Source organism: Aspergillus affinis, assembly GCF_023601865.1.
Source record: "Aspergillus affinis strain CMG 70 chromosome Unknown NODE_33_length_288726_cov_88_254756, whole genome shotgun sequence".
NCBI classification, from domain to species: Eukaryota; Fungi; Ascomycota; class Eurotiomycetes; order Eurotiales; family Aspergillaceae; genus Aspergillus; species Aspergillus affinis.
This window is the reverse complement of record NW_026515814.1, coordinates 99,857-116,612: the sequence shown is the minus strand read 5'-3', so window position 1 is coordinate 116,612 and position 16,756 is coordinate 99,857. Positions and strand designations below refer to the sequence as shown.

Genomic DNA, 16,756 nt, shown 5'->3' with positions numbered 1-16,756 from the left:
GCGCAATATAAGAAGGTTTTTTGTTGAATCGAAAATTTTTTAAAATCAGAGTTATAGATGGATCGGATAAGAGATACACAGAGAGGAAGTCCGTCTTGTTTGGTCACGACCACAGCTGCTCCTGGCTGGTACTTCGACCACCGCGACTTGAGCCCTCCTTGCGGTAGGAATGAGAGACGATCGGAATCTCCTGTCTTGTTATGTCGCCTGCCCGTCCGAGTGGAATATCGTATTGGTGGGAGTCGGTTTGGTCGATTTCCAATACTCGCGGTTTGAGCATAAAGCCACACAACCCTTTCAGAGCCGGAAGGGACAAGGCAATTATGGCAGTGGATATTTCGGCGGCGGTCCATATGACGACGTCGGGAAGGTACCATGTGATATCATCAGGGTGATCGATCGTGCGAAATACAGCGACAATGCGGCCGGCGGAGGTTCTAAGGTATAACTAGCGTTAGAGCAATGAATGCACCTGTATATCCTGATAAGCAGGTTGAGCCTACATGATAGCACTAGTATCTGGTCAGCTTTGACGTCTATGGCATCATTCTTTTATTGGGCGTAGCTCACAACATCCCGAAGGACAAGATAATCCCCAGCAGGATTTTACGGCTCAAGGTCGCCTTCAGCGAGAGAATAATGTTTGTCGGTAGAATCAAAACCAACAAATCCGCGGATAAGGTCAACGCAGAATTGTAGCTTATGGTTGCTGCTCCAAAACACCTTTCACTGTTCTCCTTTTTCTTCCAGATGTCCGCGATTGGAAGGCATCGAATGATCGTAACCACGACTTGGACGAGGAATGCTGCGACCACAAATAGGCAGGTTAAGCGCAGATAGAGTACAAACCGTGGCATTGAGTTCAGTCGAGCGTAGAAGAGAATGCCCGATATTCGACAAACAACGAGATTGATGATATAGATTGTTGAGGAAATGCCCATCCATAGAGTCAACTTGTCCAGCGCAGCGGGATCGTCGTTGACCACTGCAATCAGATGTCTCCCACCTCCACTGAGTACAACCATCACTAGAGGGGGCACAAGAGCCCAGCTGAAAATCTATTCCGGGATGCTTTGTCATTGCTCTGTGCTCGTAAGGCTGAGGAAGTATGGCTCGTCTCGTCTAGGGATTACTCACCATAGCAAAGACTATAACCAGATCATCCCAACCAAATTGCCGAATGACCATGGCCCGCGCATATATTCGGACAAAAACAATGAAACTTGATATAAGTATGGCTATACAGATTCCGATAATTGCCCCTTGCTGTCTGTTTTCACCAAGGCGTTCCGAGGGAATCTTTTGAATCGGTCGCGATTCACCCATAACTGAAGCAAGACCGGCAGGAATCAGCACCAGAAGAGACGACCATGGTAATGATGGCTAACGATTAATATTTCCTCCACCTCTTGCATCTCATGACTATCCCTGTAAGCAGCTATAGCCTTACTCAATTTTCTACAAGGACCTCGGTTGGGTCGTCCCGGAAAACAAAGAAAATACGCTTTATGTTGCGGAATCCCACCTCAAGCCAAGAGGCATTGAGCCAATCCTTCCTCGCTTCAACGGTCAATAGTCTCCAACGACGTACCTTTATCGTGGATTAATATTCCTACGCGCGTTACAGACAAAGCGTTGGTAACACAATGCATCCGAGGCCCCTTGAGGTTGCCTGAATTTGCGGGTTGGGCCGTTATTGCCATGTCGAAACAACCAGTTACCCCATCCCATCTCAATCATTAAGTGGTCCGAGAGCTTTTACTTGGTTCGAGTAAGTCGATGCTCCATTAGCCTGGTTTAAACGGCGATAGTGTAGTAGTAAGGAATTCCAAAGCGCCACGATGGACGCTGCGGATGGATGCAGATGTGACGAGATACCTGACGGGCGTGTCAACACGTATTTGGCCCAATTTCACGCTCAGGATATCCCTCAGCTGTGAGTAGTTACGCCTGTCTATATTTAATTATGTAAGTGGCTCTAAATTGTGGCCACTGATCAATTAGTGCGAACCATCCTAGAACTACCTAGAACTAGAACTTTCTTTGGCTGACCGCAAGGGATCGTCGCTATGTTGATTCTCGCTTCAACGATTTTCCTAATAAGTATCTTAGAAAGGAACTAGCAAAGCAATTATGGTAGTAGAATCTCACATTTTGTAAGGTCATATGCTGCTCAGGGTATCAGTGAATGGTGATCCTGATTGACGTTTTTTTTATGAGACAACTAGCAAGGGACTTGAGAAGCTCGTTATTATAAATAAGCTAGAAGAGAAGATGGCTAGATCTCGAGATCTTTCTCGACCGTGAATACCCTTCAACAGTGATCAAGTATTCCCCCCCTTCTTTATAGTTGCACTATATAAAGTAACTCCTCGACATAAGCCATTTGGCCACCTCGAGTGGCTGGGTGGTTCCATTTTGCGGTACTTCTCCTAAAAGTGCCAAGCCCAATTCTTTCTATTCATCTCTTCATTTGAGCTTCATGCCAGCAAGACCTTGACAGTTCATCCCTCCGTACAGGTTGAGTCGGCGGTTGGTAAAAATTGCATTGAATCCATTTGTGTTGCTAAGTCGGTATCTGAAACAATCAAATGAGATAAACGTCACACAAAAACCCCCAATTTCGCGATTTTTACTCAAGCCATGCGCACTAGACTTTACCAAAAAGAAACCCACGCGACGAAAGAAAAATGACTTTTTATTATCGTTAATGATGGCCAGACTGCACTCGCACGAACTACATGTGAATGATCTCCATGTGTGATCCGATGCGTCTGAAACCTCGCCAAAAGCCACAGCAGTTGGAGACTGTAAGCCAAGTGCATTCTTCCCTCACTTAAAATTTCCCAGTAGCCTACAAGCTTCGATCCTTTTCTTTCAACAGGCCAAAGATTGCGGATTACGTTGCCACACAAAATTTCAATCCGACTCCTGCTCCGACAAGGCCCCGATCAAACGCCGATTCAATGTAGGCACACCTGATGATGAGAAGGATAATTCCCCGGCTAATGAACATGTGAAGCAATGCTATAGGAGCTTTTTTCTATTCCTCCGTGATTCTTCTCGGCCGTCCATGCATCCAAATGCCGTCGAAACTCCCCATGATATGATCCATTCGGAAGGCGTCGTATCATCTCGAAGGGTACTTGATAAGCTTGTCCAGATACTAGTTTACTGGCAGTTCGTGGTCGGAAATCCCGAAGATAAACACTTCACGAGGAAACGGATGGAATCGCACCATTGCTACTTTTCCCAGTTGGAGGGAGAACAACATCGGCCCCGTCCAGCACGCAATTGATGGGCCGAATCCTTAGCGTTTGCGCCGGGGTAAACCCAATAATCGCCATCCAGCGTACTGCACGCAAGCAATGGGCAGGATGGCGTTTTCCGACCTTATTTTCTCGCCGGTCTACTTAGCGTCTTGGATCCCCTCGCCTCTGCAGCAGTAGTCGACCCACTTGATGCTTGAAAGTCATGCAGAAGTAATCTGGCCTTACGCAGACCCCAATTATCAAAGCCTAATTTCCTCTACTTCATCTGGTAGTAGGTGGAATATCCACACGTCTTTGTCATTTTAGTCCCGAAATTAACCTGATAATTGCATTTTCCAACCCAACGGAGCCGGTAACGGTCGTTAATCTCGCCCACCTGACTCTGTTGTCGTGACTTCTATTTCGGAGTACGTTCATCTCCTGGAGTATGATGCCATCGGGAATGTTAGATACGTGATGGGTGTCTTGCCATCGTCGGTGGGTCTATGGCCTCCCTTGCATGGGGTCAGGAGGTGAAAAGTTCGGTCGCTGTATAAGTATGACAGAAGCGAAGCGATCAATTCCTACTTGAGAAAATTTTGGACAGTTTGGTGTCTCTTTTCTTTCATCTGCCTTCCTAGAGTCCAGAAATGGCTGGAGAACGCTCCATTCATCATGCGTCTGCGAGCGATCAGGCCATAGCGACGGGAATCGAACACGACCACAAGGACAAGAATTTCGTCCGAACCAAAGCAGCAGATCTTGAGGCCGAGGCGCACGGTGACGGTGATAAGGGATCCGACGACTCTTTGTTTGGGGAATTGGAAGGAAAAGAAATCACCCCAGTCGAGGCATTCAAATGGAGCGTTGAGGGGGACCAGTCTCCTTGTCAGTTGCCACTTGACCGGGCGGAAAAGAGGGATAATGTATTGACTTCAGTTCGCAGTTCCTGAGGTCGCCGCGTGTGTGTCCAACAAGGATGATCCTAGCATACCCTGCAATAGTGAGTTTATAATATGACTCGCACGTCCTTGATAATGACTGACCATTCTTAGCTGTCCGTGCCTGGATACTCCTGACGATCTTTGTCACTCTCTTCGCGGGTGTTAATCAGTTCTTCGGTCTTCGATATGTGCGTTCCTCCACTGCGATAGCCAGCGACAGTATACTAATTCAAATCAGCCAAGTCTCTCAATTGGTTATGTCGTGGCACAGTTGCTCGTCTATCCCATTGGGCGCGCCTGGGAAAGGCTTCCACGGTGGAGAATTCCACTGGGCAAGTTTTCCTTTGACGTCAATCCCGGTCCGTTCAGTGTCAAGGAACATGCTCTGATCGTAATTGTCAGTTGTCCAAATTTTCAAGGTTTAGGCTAAATTCAGCTAATGAGACCCCGCTTAACAGTGTGTGAATATTAGCGCAAGCACGGCGTATGCTCTGGGCGCTCTTGTTGCTATCGAAAGTCCTGTTTTTTGGAACCGTGATTATGGTGCAGGATTCGGCTTCCTCTACCTGTTAACTACTCAGATGCTTGGGTAAGATGGCTGAATTATTGAGCTTCAATTAACATTGCTGACCTCCTTAGATTTGGATTTGCCGGACTTGCCCGTCGATGGCTGGTCTATCCGGCTGCCCTTGTCTGGCCGACTTCGCTATCTTCCACGGTTCTCTTCCGTGCGCTTCATGAGCCCGAATCGCGCACCCCAGCCAACGGATGGACGATCACACGATATCAGTTCTTCAGCTACTTCACACTGTTTGCGTTCGTTTTGTTCTGGTTTCCCGATTATATCTGGACGAGTCTCAGCACATTTTCCTTCATTACGTGGATTGCGCCTCACAATCAGAAACTCAACACGCTCTTTGGCGTTAGTAGCACCCGCGCATCTGGCTTTTAATGAAATAAATTCTGACCCCGTCATCTTGCAGATGAACTCTGGTCTTGGACTGCTGCCAATCAGCTTCGACTGGACCCAGATCAACCAGGCCGGAAAGCCTCTTACCACACCGTTCTATGCTACTTGTAATGTGTTTGCAGTTGTGGTTCTATTCTACTTCTTTCTCGCCCCTATACTATACTACTCAAATATCTGGAACAGTGCATAGTGAGTGATCTATTGCGACGGACAAGTATAGAACCTTTAGCCAGGTACTAATCGAATTCAATAGCCTCCCTCTCCTATCATCAAGCACCTTCGACAACACGGGCGCAACTTATAATGTCACACGCGTCGTCGATGAAAGCCTCAATTTCGTCGAAAGCAAATACCAGACCTACTCGCCCATGTACATCTCCATGTCTTACGCTCTTACCTTTGGGCTCTCCTTCGCAGCCGTCACTTCCATGATCGTCCATACCTATCTCTACCACGGCTCCGAGATCTGGGCTAAGCTCAAGAACTCGCGGTCTGGTGGTGAGGATATCCACCGCCGGCTAATGCACGCTTACAAAGAGGTGCCGGACTGGTGGTATGCTGTGCTCATGGTGGTGATGGTGGGATTGAGTATTCTCACCATACGATTCTGGGAAACCGGGCTTCCTGTCTGGGGATTTATCGTTGTTTGCTGCGGTCTTCCGGCGATCTTGACTATCCCGGAAGGCATTCTTGAGGGAACGACCAATCAACGAGTTTTTCTCAATATCATCACGGAGCTGATTGCTGGGTACGCTTGGCCTGGGAAGCCCATTGCCAACTTGATGGTGAAGTGTTACGGTCATAATTCTATCAAGCACGGCATGGACTTTGCGCAGGACTTGAAGCTAGGACAGTACATGGTAAGAGAATTGTATGGCTACCGGTAAATATCAGGCACTGACTTCTCTTCAGAAAATTCCCCCACGTGTTCTGTTTGTCGGCCAAATCTATGCCTCCGTGCTATCAACCATGACTCAGACCGGAGTCCTGCGGTGGATGTTTGGTCATATCACTGATCTTTGTCAATCAACCAACACTCAACGATTTACATGCAACGGAGCTAAGGTGATGTACAATGCCTCGTTGATCTGGGGGACTATCGGTCCTCAGAGGCTGTTCCAAGCTGGTCAGACCTACAACGGATTGATGTACTTCTTTTTGATCGGAGTGAGTGTGCCTTGTGATTTCGGAAGACTATCCATATTCTAACATGGTCACAGCCCGTCGTCACCGTACTGGTGTATCTCGTATATCGGCGCTTCCCTAACAGCTGGCTGCGCTATGTCAACATCCCGGTCTTCTTCAACGGTGCCGGCAATATTCCTCCTGCGACGACAAGTGAGTGCTCCGCTTCCTTGATTGCAGTCACTCGATACTAAATCCCTTAGCTCAATACTCCCTCTGGTTCATCTTTGGGTTTATCTTCAACTATCTCATTCGCAAACGTGCCTTCCCATGGTGGAAGCGATACAATTGTGGGTTACTCTAATACCGGTTATCGTCATGTTATTTCTCTAACATGTTGTACAGATCTTCTTCAAGCCTCCATGGATACTGGCACAGCCTTGGCGACTATTATTATCTTCTTTGCCCTAGGCTATCATGGTGTGAAGCTCAACTGGTGGGGAAATACAGTTGGATCAAACACAGATGATGCAAACTCTGTCCCTTGGCGTACAGTTTCTGAGGGAGGATATTTTGGCAAAGGACCCGGCCAGTTTTAGACCTGGTGCGTTGTTGGTCATTCTCTCCCCGGTTAATCTTCTTCAGTACATCTATCTTGGCACTGGTGCCGGATAAATTTAGTATTAGAGATGAAACGTTGTTCCCATGGTTTTCATATGCTTTGTATGTACCATAAAAGAATACTTGACAGTAGTCCTTTGTTCAAGATATCAAATCTCCCTTTTCTTAGCCTACGCAGTTCCATACTTATTACCATTATCATTCCTCCAAGAAGCATTATAAATTAGAAAGCGGACTTTTAGGCGTCGGTGATTCGCGACGTCTTCATGTTTACAGAGACGCAAATGCCTTAACCGATGCTTCGGCGGTAACATGGGCGCTGGCCGGGTTTGCTCCAGTCACAATTCGACCATCGGTGATTGTGAACGCATCCCACGGTCCGGCAGGAGACACGTCTGTATGTTGTAAGCGCGTGAACGAATCATGCCAAAGTGATGGTACTTACAAGTGGCTCCAGATGAGGCAGCTGACGCCTCGATCGTAGGTCGGTTCCAGCTCTGAATCGTGCTGAGCACGCCTTCTTCCTCTTCGCCCCGGGTGGTGAATCCAGTGACCTTGCGGTTAGCGATAATGGATTTTCCCGTGCTTGGGTCGATAATTCCTGGGAAGATCGCGCCTCCGTGGCAGCTGCATGATGTTAGTTTGCCATGGCTGAGAGACCACATTGCTCTTTTTGTCACGTACACTGCAGCAATAATAGCACCGGCACTGTACATTTCCGACGCAATGTCCTGTAGACCGTTGGCGTCCGGGTAATCAATCAGTGAGGCATGGCCCGCTGACGCAAAGAACAATCCATACTGGAAGATGGATATATTAGTGGTCTATTTCAACAGCATCTACCAAGCGACAGACCTACGTTGCTTGCGTTGACCTCACTTGGTCTCAGCAAATGGTCGAGTTTCGACCGAAACTCACTTGAATGGTCTTCCCACACGGCTCGGTCTTCGTCGGGAAGCCATTCTTTCTGTTGAGACAACCAGTCAGGCTGGTATGACCCCGTCTCTGACACGAGGTCAACTTCGAACCCTGCCTTTCGGAAGACATTGAAGGGATGCAGGGCTTCGGTGATGAACAGCCCGGTCTCTTTGCCCTCTGGGTACAGGGGGGCGTGAGCCGACGTGACGGCGATAAGAGCTCGACGGGGTGGAGACATTGTTGGAAATGAAATTTTTTGTTGTAGATTGAGAAGAATGTTTCGTAAATAAGGAGACAATTTTGAACGCTGGATAAAAGCTGTCGCATAGGACTGGTGACGTCATGTAGACATAAGTGAGCCCCCCGGCTTCCACCCGCAGGCCTTTTCTTTCATATACTCTCTCTAGCCATGGTTGGAACTGATAAACCCAGGCAGGTCGAACAAGCGGTGATCCGTCGGTAATGGCTCGACGCAAGGGAGGCTCATCAGATTCCTCATGTCGCGGACTGCTGACCTCGCAGTGGAGACGCGTAAGGATTTAATTTCGATTCACTTTCTCACTGGATCTTGAATATCATCTTGATCACTATGATTCGGTCTTCTACAGTTATCAAGACATGCTGGGAGTGCAAATTAGACTACTTACACTGTCGCCGCTAAGGAATCCACCCCTTTCATTGATTTTATTAGATGATAGACTCATCATAACAGTCAACTGCCAGGGTCATCGCAACTTCGTGTCACTCGTTTCTCCCTCGTACGACTTCCTCCCTCGTGCCCACGTTTGCTGAACTTTCGCTTTCAGTAAACTCTCCGCGTCCCACTCCATATCCAGAACCACAAAGTCCGCCCGATATCCCCTGCGCAGCCTGCCCGTCCACGTATCCGCAAACCGCGAATACGCTGCTCCGGTGCTTGCCGCAGTCACTGCCGCCCCAAGGGAAATACCAAAATGCGAGTTCACAGTCTCGTCGCACTCCGGCTCGATAGCCGACCGGCGGGTCGTCGCATTATACAAGTTGGGCAGTGAGAGATGATTTGCCGTTGGCGCGTCGGTCCCGATGGCGACGGGCGCGCCTCCATCCAGGAAGTCCTTATAGGCGAATGCGCGACTGCAGCGATGCTTGCCGATGAGATCAGGCCATGCTCGAAACAGCGCCGGGTCGGAATGGACGGGCTGAACGGAGGCGGTGATTCCCAGTTGGCCCAGGCGTTTGGCATCTTCGGGTGCCGTCAACTCGAGATGCTCGATGCGATGTCGGTGACCCGGTTGAGCGTGCGAAAGTCCATCAATGGCTTGTTTTACTGCCTGGTCTCCGATGGCGTGGATCGCGCACTGGAGGCCAGCTGCGTCCGCCTTCTTGACCACAGCCTCAAGCGCGTCTGCAGGCCAGATGGTGGGAATAAGGTCTGTCGAGCCATCGTAAGGCTCCTTCAAAGCTGCGGTGCATCCGTCAACAACTCCGTCAGACATGAGCTTGATCCCGACGATGCAGAATTCGGGGCATTGCGTCGGGCTGTATTCGCGGTTCCGGGCGATTGCCGTATCCAGATGCCGCATAATTTCGTTTAGATCCTCGGAATAAGGGATCAGCCAATGTGCTGCAATGTGAAAAGGGAAGCTATCGCCGCATTGCTTTCGAAATTCCTTAAGAACATCCCATTCCATGTCATCCATGGCCATGTCAATCATTCCAGTGTATCCGGCGGCACTATAAGCAGCCGCCGCGTCTGTCAACGCAGCCAACTTGTCCTGTTTAGAGGTCGCTTTGGTGAGAAACGGAGGCACAACTGCCAGGTGGGCAGTTTCGCTCAGCAACCCCGTGGGCCAACCGCTCTCGTCGCGATGGATCTTTCCTCCAGGCGGGTCGGCCATCGTCGGTGCGCCAATCTCCTCCAACGCAGCCGTATTGCACCACCCCGAATGCAAATCATTGGCATGAATGTAAATGGGACGAGGATCCAAATCGTCCAACATGCTGGCCAAGGCGACTCCGCCCGTGGTTGATTGAATCCAACTCTTGCAGACGATCCGGGGCTCGCTCGGATGTTTCTCGGCATATGCCCTGATCTCACGCCGAATGTCGTCTAGCGACTTGCAATGCAGCAGATCGAGCTTACGACGTGAGAGTGCAAAGTCGACGATGTGCATATGACTGTCGATAAACCCTGGTACCACAATTTTATCGGCCAAGTCGATATGTGTCGCGCCAGCCGACAAGGCACCTCGCACGGCGTCGTCGGTGCTTCTTCCAACAACATGTTCGATACGGTCGCCCACGATGACCATGGCTTCCTGGAACACATGTTCGTCCGGTTTATCGCCGGGGGTAAATATGCGACCGTTCGTAAAGACAGTGGAGTCCATGATAAAGGGGGCACTAGTTCCTCCTCCACGACTCGATCAACGGGTTCAGCTAAGTGGAAACTGAACATGGAAACTTCAAGCAAGGGACTGGTCTGTCACCTTCGAAACGCTGGGTACAGGCTCTATTTATACCCCATGGAAGTTATTCCATGTTATTTGATCTGTTGGAGTCCGGAGCGCAAAATGACACGATTTGTCGCCCCACGTCGCCCGAGTGGATCCAACCTGCAGCTTCTTCAGAGTCAAGAGTGCGCCTTTTCCTGATGAAGGAGGTCCATCAGCTTGTCGCTGACCGGAACGTTGGCGGTCATTTCACCATAGAGCTGACAGGATTATACCACAAAATAGTAAAACAAATTTTAACGTGTCTTCTTTTTTTCGTCGCAAGATATGGTGGACGCAAGATCGTTCTTCATTCTTCATTCTTGAAAACTGTTTAGAGCTACATTTTACTTCGTTATTATCCCTGGGCCACGATATTGAAATATATCTCGGCCGTACGACTACGCAGGGATCGTCCCCAGATAATCATCGGGATTGCGATGACTAGAATTCCAAAGCAAATGCAGCCTGCACTGACGAACATCTTCTCCACGCCTAGACCATTCATCCAAGGACTAATGGCAAATGCCGCAGCCGTAGCAATACCGTTGCGAATGTACGTTATGGCGACTAGCCCTTCGGCAACGAGCTGGCAAATTTTTCAGCTCCAAGCCTCGGCGGATAGACAGCGATAGTAGCACTTACCTCGGGGTATGAGTCTCCAAAGTAGGGCAATATAATCGACGTAGATGAGCCCAGACCAAATCCTACCAGGCCAGAACCTATTAGAGGGACGATCCAGTGTTGTTCCTGTGATTCGTAAGTATGCATCAAGAGCTGGACAGGGGTTAGACAAACATGTGCAATGCTGATACCGTATAGAAAGAGCCCCAGAGGGGTGAGAACCAGCGGTGCCAACAACATATGAAGTCGCATCTCCGGGTCGTAAACCCCCGATCGTTTGCTCGCCATTTTCACCACATAATAGTCATTCAAGGGTCCCCCGTAAACAGATCCCAAAAATGCCCCCAAGAACGGAGAAACGTTAATATTTCCCACCCCGACGGACGAGAAGTTGTATGGGGCCGCGGCAAAGAGGAGAGGCTGCGTGGTGGCGAGAACAGCCACCCAGCAAAGCATGATGGAATACTCGATAGCCACGAATGTTACCGCTGGGATGCGGAAGAATAGAAAAAAGGGCCGTCGTAAATGTCGCCAGTACGTGTCAATGCTGAGATCGGATGGGGGACCGCTGAACATTACTCTCTCAAAGTACTTACGGCGATGAATAACCGGTCGCTCACCAGCCGGCATGATGGGGAAGGTCTCTGGTCTTGATGATTGTTGTTTCTTTTCGCATAAGACCGGTTCTTCAGCTTTCTTCCCCTCAAGGCTCTCGGCGAACTGTACGTCTTGTCCGAGAAAGCAATTCTCCTCCTGTCTTGAATATCTCGTCTCCTCGAAGCCGATGATTATGAGGACAAGGACCACCCCATTCAAGATGGCACACCACCACCAGACCCAGCGCCATCCTTGAGTACGGATGATGTATCCCGCGGGGATCAAGCTGAGGTAGGTCTAAATATACGAATCAATTTGACCAGTCTGGTTTCCCATAGAATGCGGTGAACTCACCCCAGCGACAACCATCACACAATAGATCCCATTAACTGTAGCACGTTGATGAACGAAGAATAGATCTATGATCTATACTCATACGCAAAGTCTCAGTCAACACATTCTCTCTGCCAGCAGTAACGAGAACACTAACCGTCATCTGTATGATAGTGTCGTTGACGGACCCGGCTAGCCCCGCCAATACTTGCAGAACAATGTACTGCGCCTTGGTCCGGAAAAGGGCCTGTCCAACGTTGACAAAAACCATTGTTAAGGACGCACACAGGTATACAGGCTTCCTTCCCAGCAGCACTGCTGCGGGAATGAACAGCACGCATCCCACCCCCAGTCCGGCCAGTCCAGCTGCGTAGCTATAGGTGAGGTACTCGGAGTCATATCCGAGTTCAGCCGTCAAGGAGGGCCATGTCACGGTGCCGACGTCAAGTCTATATTCCGGGTCAGCTAGCGTTGTAATGATCGTAGATCAGTGAGTACAGTACGTAGCAAAGACCATCAATGTGAAGAGACAGCCAAGTGCATAGTTGATCGCCTTTTGAAGTCTCGACCAGTTCTATAGTCCCATCTCGGATTAGTCTTTTACTGACAACCAAACATGTTTGATGAAAGACAAACCAAAGGCTCATTCGGATCCGTAGAGGGTCGCGGTTGGAGCATCACTTGACCATCAACGCCATGCTCAACGCCGTCTAAGTGGACGATTTCTTAACAAAATTAGCCCCAGCCGTTGAATATCCTCCTTCCGATTAGCTAATATATACCATTCCCTAGATAAACGGTTCCTGGTGGCATTTGACTCCCCGAAGGACCATCCCTTCGCTCGTCTCCTACTCTGCTCATCGTAGATATTGGTCCCACGGCGTGATCGGTTCAGAATCGAAGTATCAATGGAAAGACAAGAGTTGTAATAGAGAATGCTCTAGTATAAGAGTGTGTCATTCGTGATGACATTTGCAGGAAGCAATGGATATAGTTTTGACAAAGTCGCAAATCGGGGATTGTTGAAATACTCGTCAGGCATAAGCTTTATATATCTGCTGCCGTCATCGTTCTACCTCCATCGATATTCCCCAACGCTGGCAGTCGAAGACTAATAATGACCAAGGGTACAAGACCACCACGAGTGCCCCCCCGCGAGGAGATAATGAAAGAAGAACGTTACTGGTCGTATGGGGTGCTATTCGTAGATAGCCGTAACCTTGGACTGTTTATCATCTCCCCGAGTTACCCGATCCGGAGGAGACGGCGCAAAAGGACGCGATTGGTCCAGTGCTGGAGTGGAGACTCGCAATGGGGTTCGCTTACAGAGACTGGGGAGATTCGGTCGCATCTGATTGAGAATTGCAGGAAATCAGTGCTAAATTCTGCTATCATTCTTCCCATTATTCGACCGTTACCCCCTGTTCCGGCTTGTTTATGTTTATCAGCCGGATGCCTTGCTGCAGTGCTGCCTGACTGCCTGGGTGCTATCCGCTAACCCGGAAGGGGCAATGATCGTCAGGCCGCCACCGGGGAACTTATCGCTGCCTGAGGCTTCCCCTCGCGCGTCCCTCGCCGTGTCATTTCCCCGGATCGTTTCTCCACGTCAATTGCTTCAAAACTTATGGAGGGATTGTGGTCCCCAACAACAGGCGCACTGTCCCATTTTCCCTCTTTACGCACGCGTAACTCCAATCGCCGGATTCTGTTTATCAGCTCTGACCGCGACGGAGCCTCGGGCTTAGCAGTGTGCCTATCTGCCGACCGAAGAGCAAGGGAATAAATAGACCACACGGATATGCATTCGCTTCAAAGCCATGGCCCTGACTCTAAGTCCCCCGGGTCAGGGAAACATTATCGTCGACCTCGAAGGAGACCGGCATATTTACGGACAAAGACCGGGTGTCTCACATGTCGGTAGCACATTCCTCGTGCTTTTCGGAGAAATCGAGAGCTGATGAACCTAGGCCGAACGAGGAAAAAGAAATGCGACGAGGCGAACAGTCCTTGTGGGAACTGCGCGCGGAGACAGTTACCCTGTCACTGGCCGGGGGACAAACGTGCAGGACAAGACGATCTCGAATATTCCACCGCAGTCTCGGGCGCCCACGCAAGGCGACCAAAGCTACAGCCAAACACCGATTTAAAAGTGATCCAGTTCAACCCGGTGGACATCGATCAGTCCAGTACGTCTGAATTACGCTCTAGTTGGTCTCCAAAGGTGGTGGCTACTTCGACGCCGGAATCCTGGAATGCAGAGTTGGGGGACGTGCAGGCCTACATTCCCACAATTGCACCTCCTCTATCATCGATATACTCAGATGCTATCACATCGGATAGTATTCCACTCTTTGATTTCCTGCGAGCCGTGTTTCTGCCGCAGTTGATTCGGCCAACTGCCCAGAGAACGCTGATCGATCTCTTTAGTAATGAATCCTTGGCTATCGCTCTGCGCGTTCCGTTCTTCATGCATGCTCTTCTCGCATGCTGTGGCGCTGAGATTTTGGTAGAAGGGCGTCATATTCAAACGCATTACCAGCAACTGGCAGAACGGCACTACACAAAGGCTGTGGCTGGGCTTCGCGCTAACCTAGACACCAATTTGACCGACCGTGATGGCACGGTGGTCCTGCAGACAGTAATCATGTTGTGCATTTATGAGGTGAGCCGACAACCTTCTTCGGGGGTACGATTTTTTAACAAGTCCAACAGAGATCCAAACCATATCTCTCCCACGGTGTGGATGCACATCTTCTCGGCATGGCACAGATAATAAAAGTTCGTTTCCAACAATCCAGCCAGAATATGCATCGGTCAGCTACGGACCTGGCCATGGACCGTGTCATTCTCGAAGCGTTCATCTTCCACACCTCGACCAGCATTCCTTTCCAACAGCAGGAGGCGAGTCCAGTGGACATAGACCTTGCCTTTTCACTAGCCGAGGAAAAGCTGGAAGATGAGTCTCATAGAACCATGGTGGATCATTCTCATTCTCCTATCCTCGGAGTGCCACCCCGTTTATTCGCACACATTCGGGAGATTGCGCTCATGTACCAGGGCTCACCACGGAATGTGGATATCTTGAGATGTTATGAGCTGATGGAAATAGTGTCTGAATTGGAGACAGATATGCATGGAAGTCACCAGTTCGTCAGGGGCAATCTATCGCAGGGCAACCTAGTTTATAAAACAGCCTCCGTTGGCCCGAGACTCTACACACTCGCTTCAAAGCTTTTACTTGATCGCATGATATGTATAGTATCGGGGAGCTCTCCCGCAACCGCACCCCAGCTTCTGGAAGAAGCATTCGATCTGGTAAATCAGTTACAACCTTCGACTGATTATTATGCCGAGTATTACGGCTGGCCCTTCCAGGTGCTTGGCGCATGTACAACTCTACCGGAACACCGAATTTCCCTTCGTCGAACAGCGACTACGTTTTGGAAAGCCACCAGAAATGGAACAATGGGGAGATTGGTGAGGACACTTACTTGCTAGAGTGATTTTAATGATAGACTCTCATCCCTCGAACTCGAGGCTTTGGAAAGAAAACAGGGACACTAGACTTGTTCGCACTAGACAAGCAGCATGTGACGTGCTAATGTGATGCTATTTTTATTCTCCTTGCCGAGTACGAGCCCCACCGTTCTGGAATCTGTTGGGCGAGTATAAATACGAGTTCAGCCTTGCAGCAAGCCAAAACACCTGGAAATATCCCATTCACGTCAAGCTCACGATGGCAGCGACCTCCCAGAAATCTAACTTGGCTGCCTGGCTTACCACGGACATCCGTGAGAGTCTCCCCGAGGAACTGGTGGCCCACACCATTAGCATCCCGCCTTTCGTCTGCGTCCCAGGTACCTTCAACGTGCGCGATCTTGCTGCCCCGGGACGGACCCTACGATCTGGACACATCTATCGCTCTGGGGCCTTGACAAACCTGACTGAAGAAGGTAAACGGGCTCTGGTACAAGGCCTAGGCATCACTACGATATTTGATCTGCGAAACTCCTCCGAGCGAGTCAAATCGCCAACCCCGGAGATCCCCGGCATAGACATAATCTGGATGCCGTATTCAGCCGAGCCTGGAGAGATCAATCTAAAAGCCTTTGCACGAGGCGAGAATGATTTCACGGGGTTCGTGGACCTTTATCATAACATTCTAGACATTTCTGGGCCGACATATCGGAGGGTATTCGAGCATATACGGGACTCTCCGGACGAATGCCTTCTGTTCCATTGCACTGGTATGTCGATTTTGCTTTGTTCATCTTTCATTGTGAATGTTTAGGGTGAATATTCCATTTGAAGGACAAGAAATTAATGCCCTGATTGTAGCGGGAAAAGATCGTACTGGCGTCCTCGCCGCCCTCATCCTGCGTCTCGTGGGCACGTCGCTAGAGGGCATCGCTCATGATTATGCGCTTACTCGCGTTGGCATTGAGCCCGTCCGCTCGAGTCTTCTCGGTATGTTGAAGAGCCATGTGGGCGATTCCGAGGAGAGTGCCGGACTGTTGGGGCTGTCGAGCCTAAGGACTGGTGCTATCGTGGCGTTCATTAGAGCCTTTGACATGAATTTTGGAACCGTCGAAAGTTATATGATCTATAGGTTGGGGCTTACCAAGGATGACGTGAATATAATTAAACAAAATCTTCTCTCTTCCTAGCTTACTGACCCTCAATGGATACACTACCATCTATCATCCCGGCTCATTCCAAGAAGGATGGGATGAAGGCTTTGTACTCAGGGTGAACACTGGGTTGTCTCGATATTGCATTAATGTACATATACCATCATATCGGTTAGTAAAGGATAATTCCATCGTGAATCATTTTGACTTAGAGTATAATTAGGATGCGATTTGGCGACATCATCTCCTGTCCACACTTATACTCATAGAA

General features: G+C 49.5%; 6 protein-coding genes across 6 annotated transcripts; 2 read left to right on the top strand and 4 right to left on the bottom strand.

The window, feature by feature from the left end:
• Positions 1-103: 103 nt before the first annotated feature.
• On the bottom strand, positions 104-1,326 carry KD926_006395 (uncharacterized protein; the record flags this gene model as incomplete). The annotated part of the gene is made up of 3 exons (XM_053099376.1): positions 104-437; positions 571-1,058; positions 1,138-1,326. The coding sequence occupies 3 exons, from the start codon at positions 1,324-1,326 to the stop codon at positions 104-106; spliced, it is 1,011 nt and encodes a 336-aa protein (XP_052956831.1).
• A 2,575-nt stretch (positions 1,327-3,901) lies between these two features.
• Positions 3,902-6,889, top strand: KD926_006394 (OPT superfamily oligopeptide transporter; the record flags this gene model as incomplete). The annotated part of the gene is made up of 12 exons (XM_053099375.1): positions 3,902-4,139; positions 4,198-4,254; positions 4,307-4,383; positions 4,434-4,592; positions 4,654-4,784; positions 4,835-5,117; positions 5,179-5,354; positions 5,419-6,025; positions 6,078-6,332; positions 6,386-6,503; positions 6,554-6,640; positions 6,696-6,889. 12 exons carry the CDS (start codon positions 3,902-3,904, stop codon positions 6,887-6,889), a joined length of 2,382 nt encoding a protein of 793 aa, XP_052956830.1.
• Positions 6,890-7,181: 292 nt separating this feature from the next.
• Positions 7,182-8,067, bottom strand: KD926_006393 (class I glutamine amidotransferase-like protein; the record flags this gene model as incomplete). The annotated part of the gene is made up of 4 exons (XM_053099374.1): positions 7,182-7,306; positions 7,357-7,538; positions 7,596-7,711; positions 7,771-8,067. The coding sequence occupies 4 exons, from the start codon at positions 8,065-8,067 to the stop codon at positions 7,182-7,184; spliced, it is 720 nt and encodes a 239-aa protein (XP_052956829.1).
• A 487-nt stretch (positions 8,068-8,554) lies between these two features.
• KD926_006392 (amidohydrolase) lies at positions 8,555-10,198 on the bottom strand (the record flags this gene model as incomplete). Its single annotated transcript, XM_053099373.1, has 1 exon — positions 8,555-10,198. The coding sequence occupies one exon, from the start codon at positions 10,196-10,198 to the stop codon at positions 8,555-8,557; it is 1,644 nt and encodes a 547-aa protein (XP_052956828.1).
• A 460-nt stretch (positions 10,199-10,658) lies between these two features.
• On the bottom strand, positions 10,659-12,715 carry KD926_006391 (major facilitator superfamily domain-containing protein; the record flags this gene model as incomplete). Its single annotated transcript, XM_053099372.1, has 7 exons — positions 10,659-10,889; positions 10,946-11,818; positions 11,876-11,947; positions 12,012-12,303; positions 12,358-12,428; positions 12,491-12,579; positions 12,637-12,715. The coding sequence occupies 7 exons, from the start codon at positions 12,713-12,715 to the stop codon at positions 10,659-10,661; spliced, it is 1,707 nt and encodes a 568-aa protein (XP_052956827.1).
• A 956-nt stretch (positions 12,716-13,671) lies between these two features.
• KD926_006390 (uncharacterized protein) lies at positions 13,672-16,521 on the top strand (the record flags this gene model as incomplete). The annotated part of the gene is made up of 5 exons (XM_053099371.1): positions 13,672-13,767; positions 13,887-14,516; positions 14,567-15,242; positions 15,493-16,101; positions 16,193-16,521. 5 exons carry the CDS (start codon positions 13,672-13,674, stop codon positions 16,519-16,521), a joined length of 2,340 nt encoding a protein of 779 aa, XP_052956826.1.
• Positions 16,522-16,756: the final 235 nt, after the last annotated feature.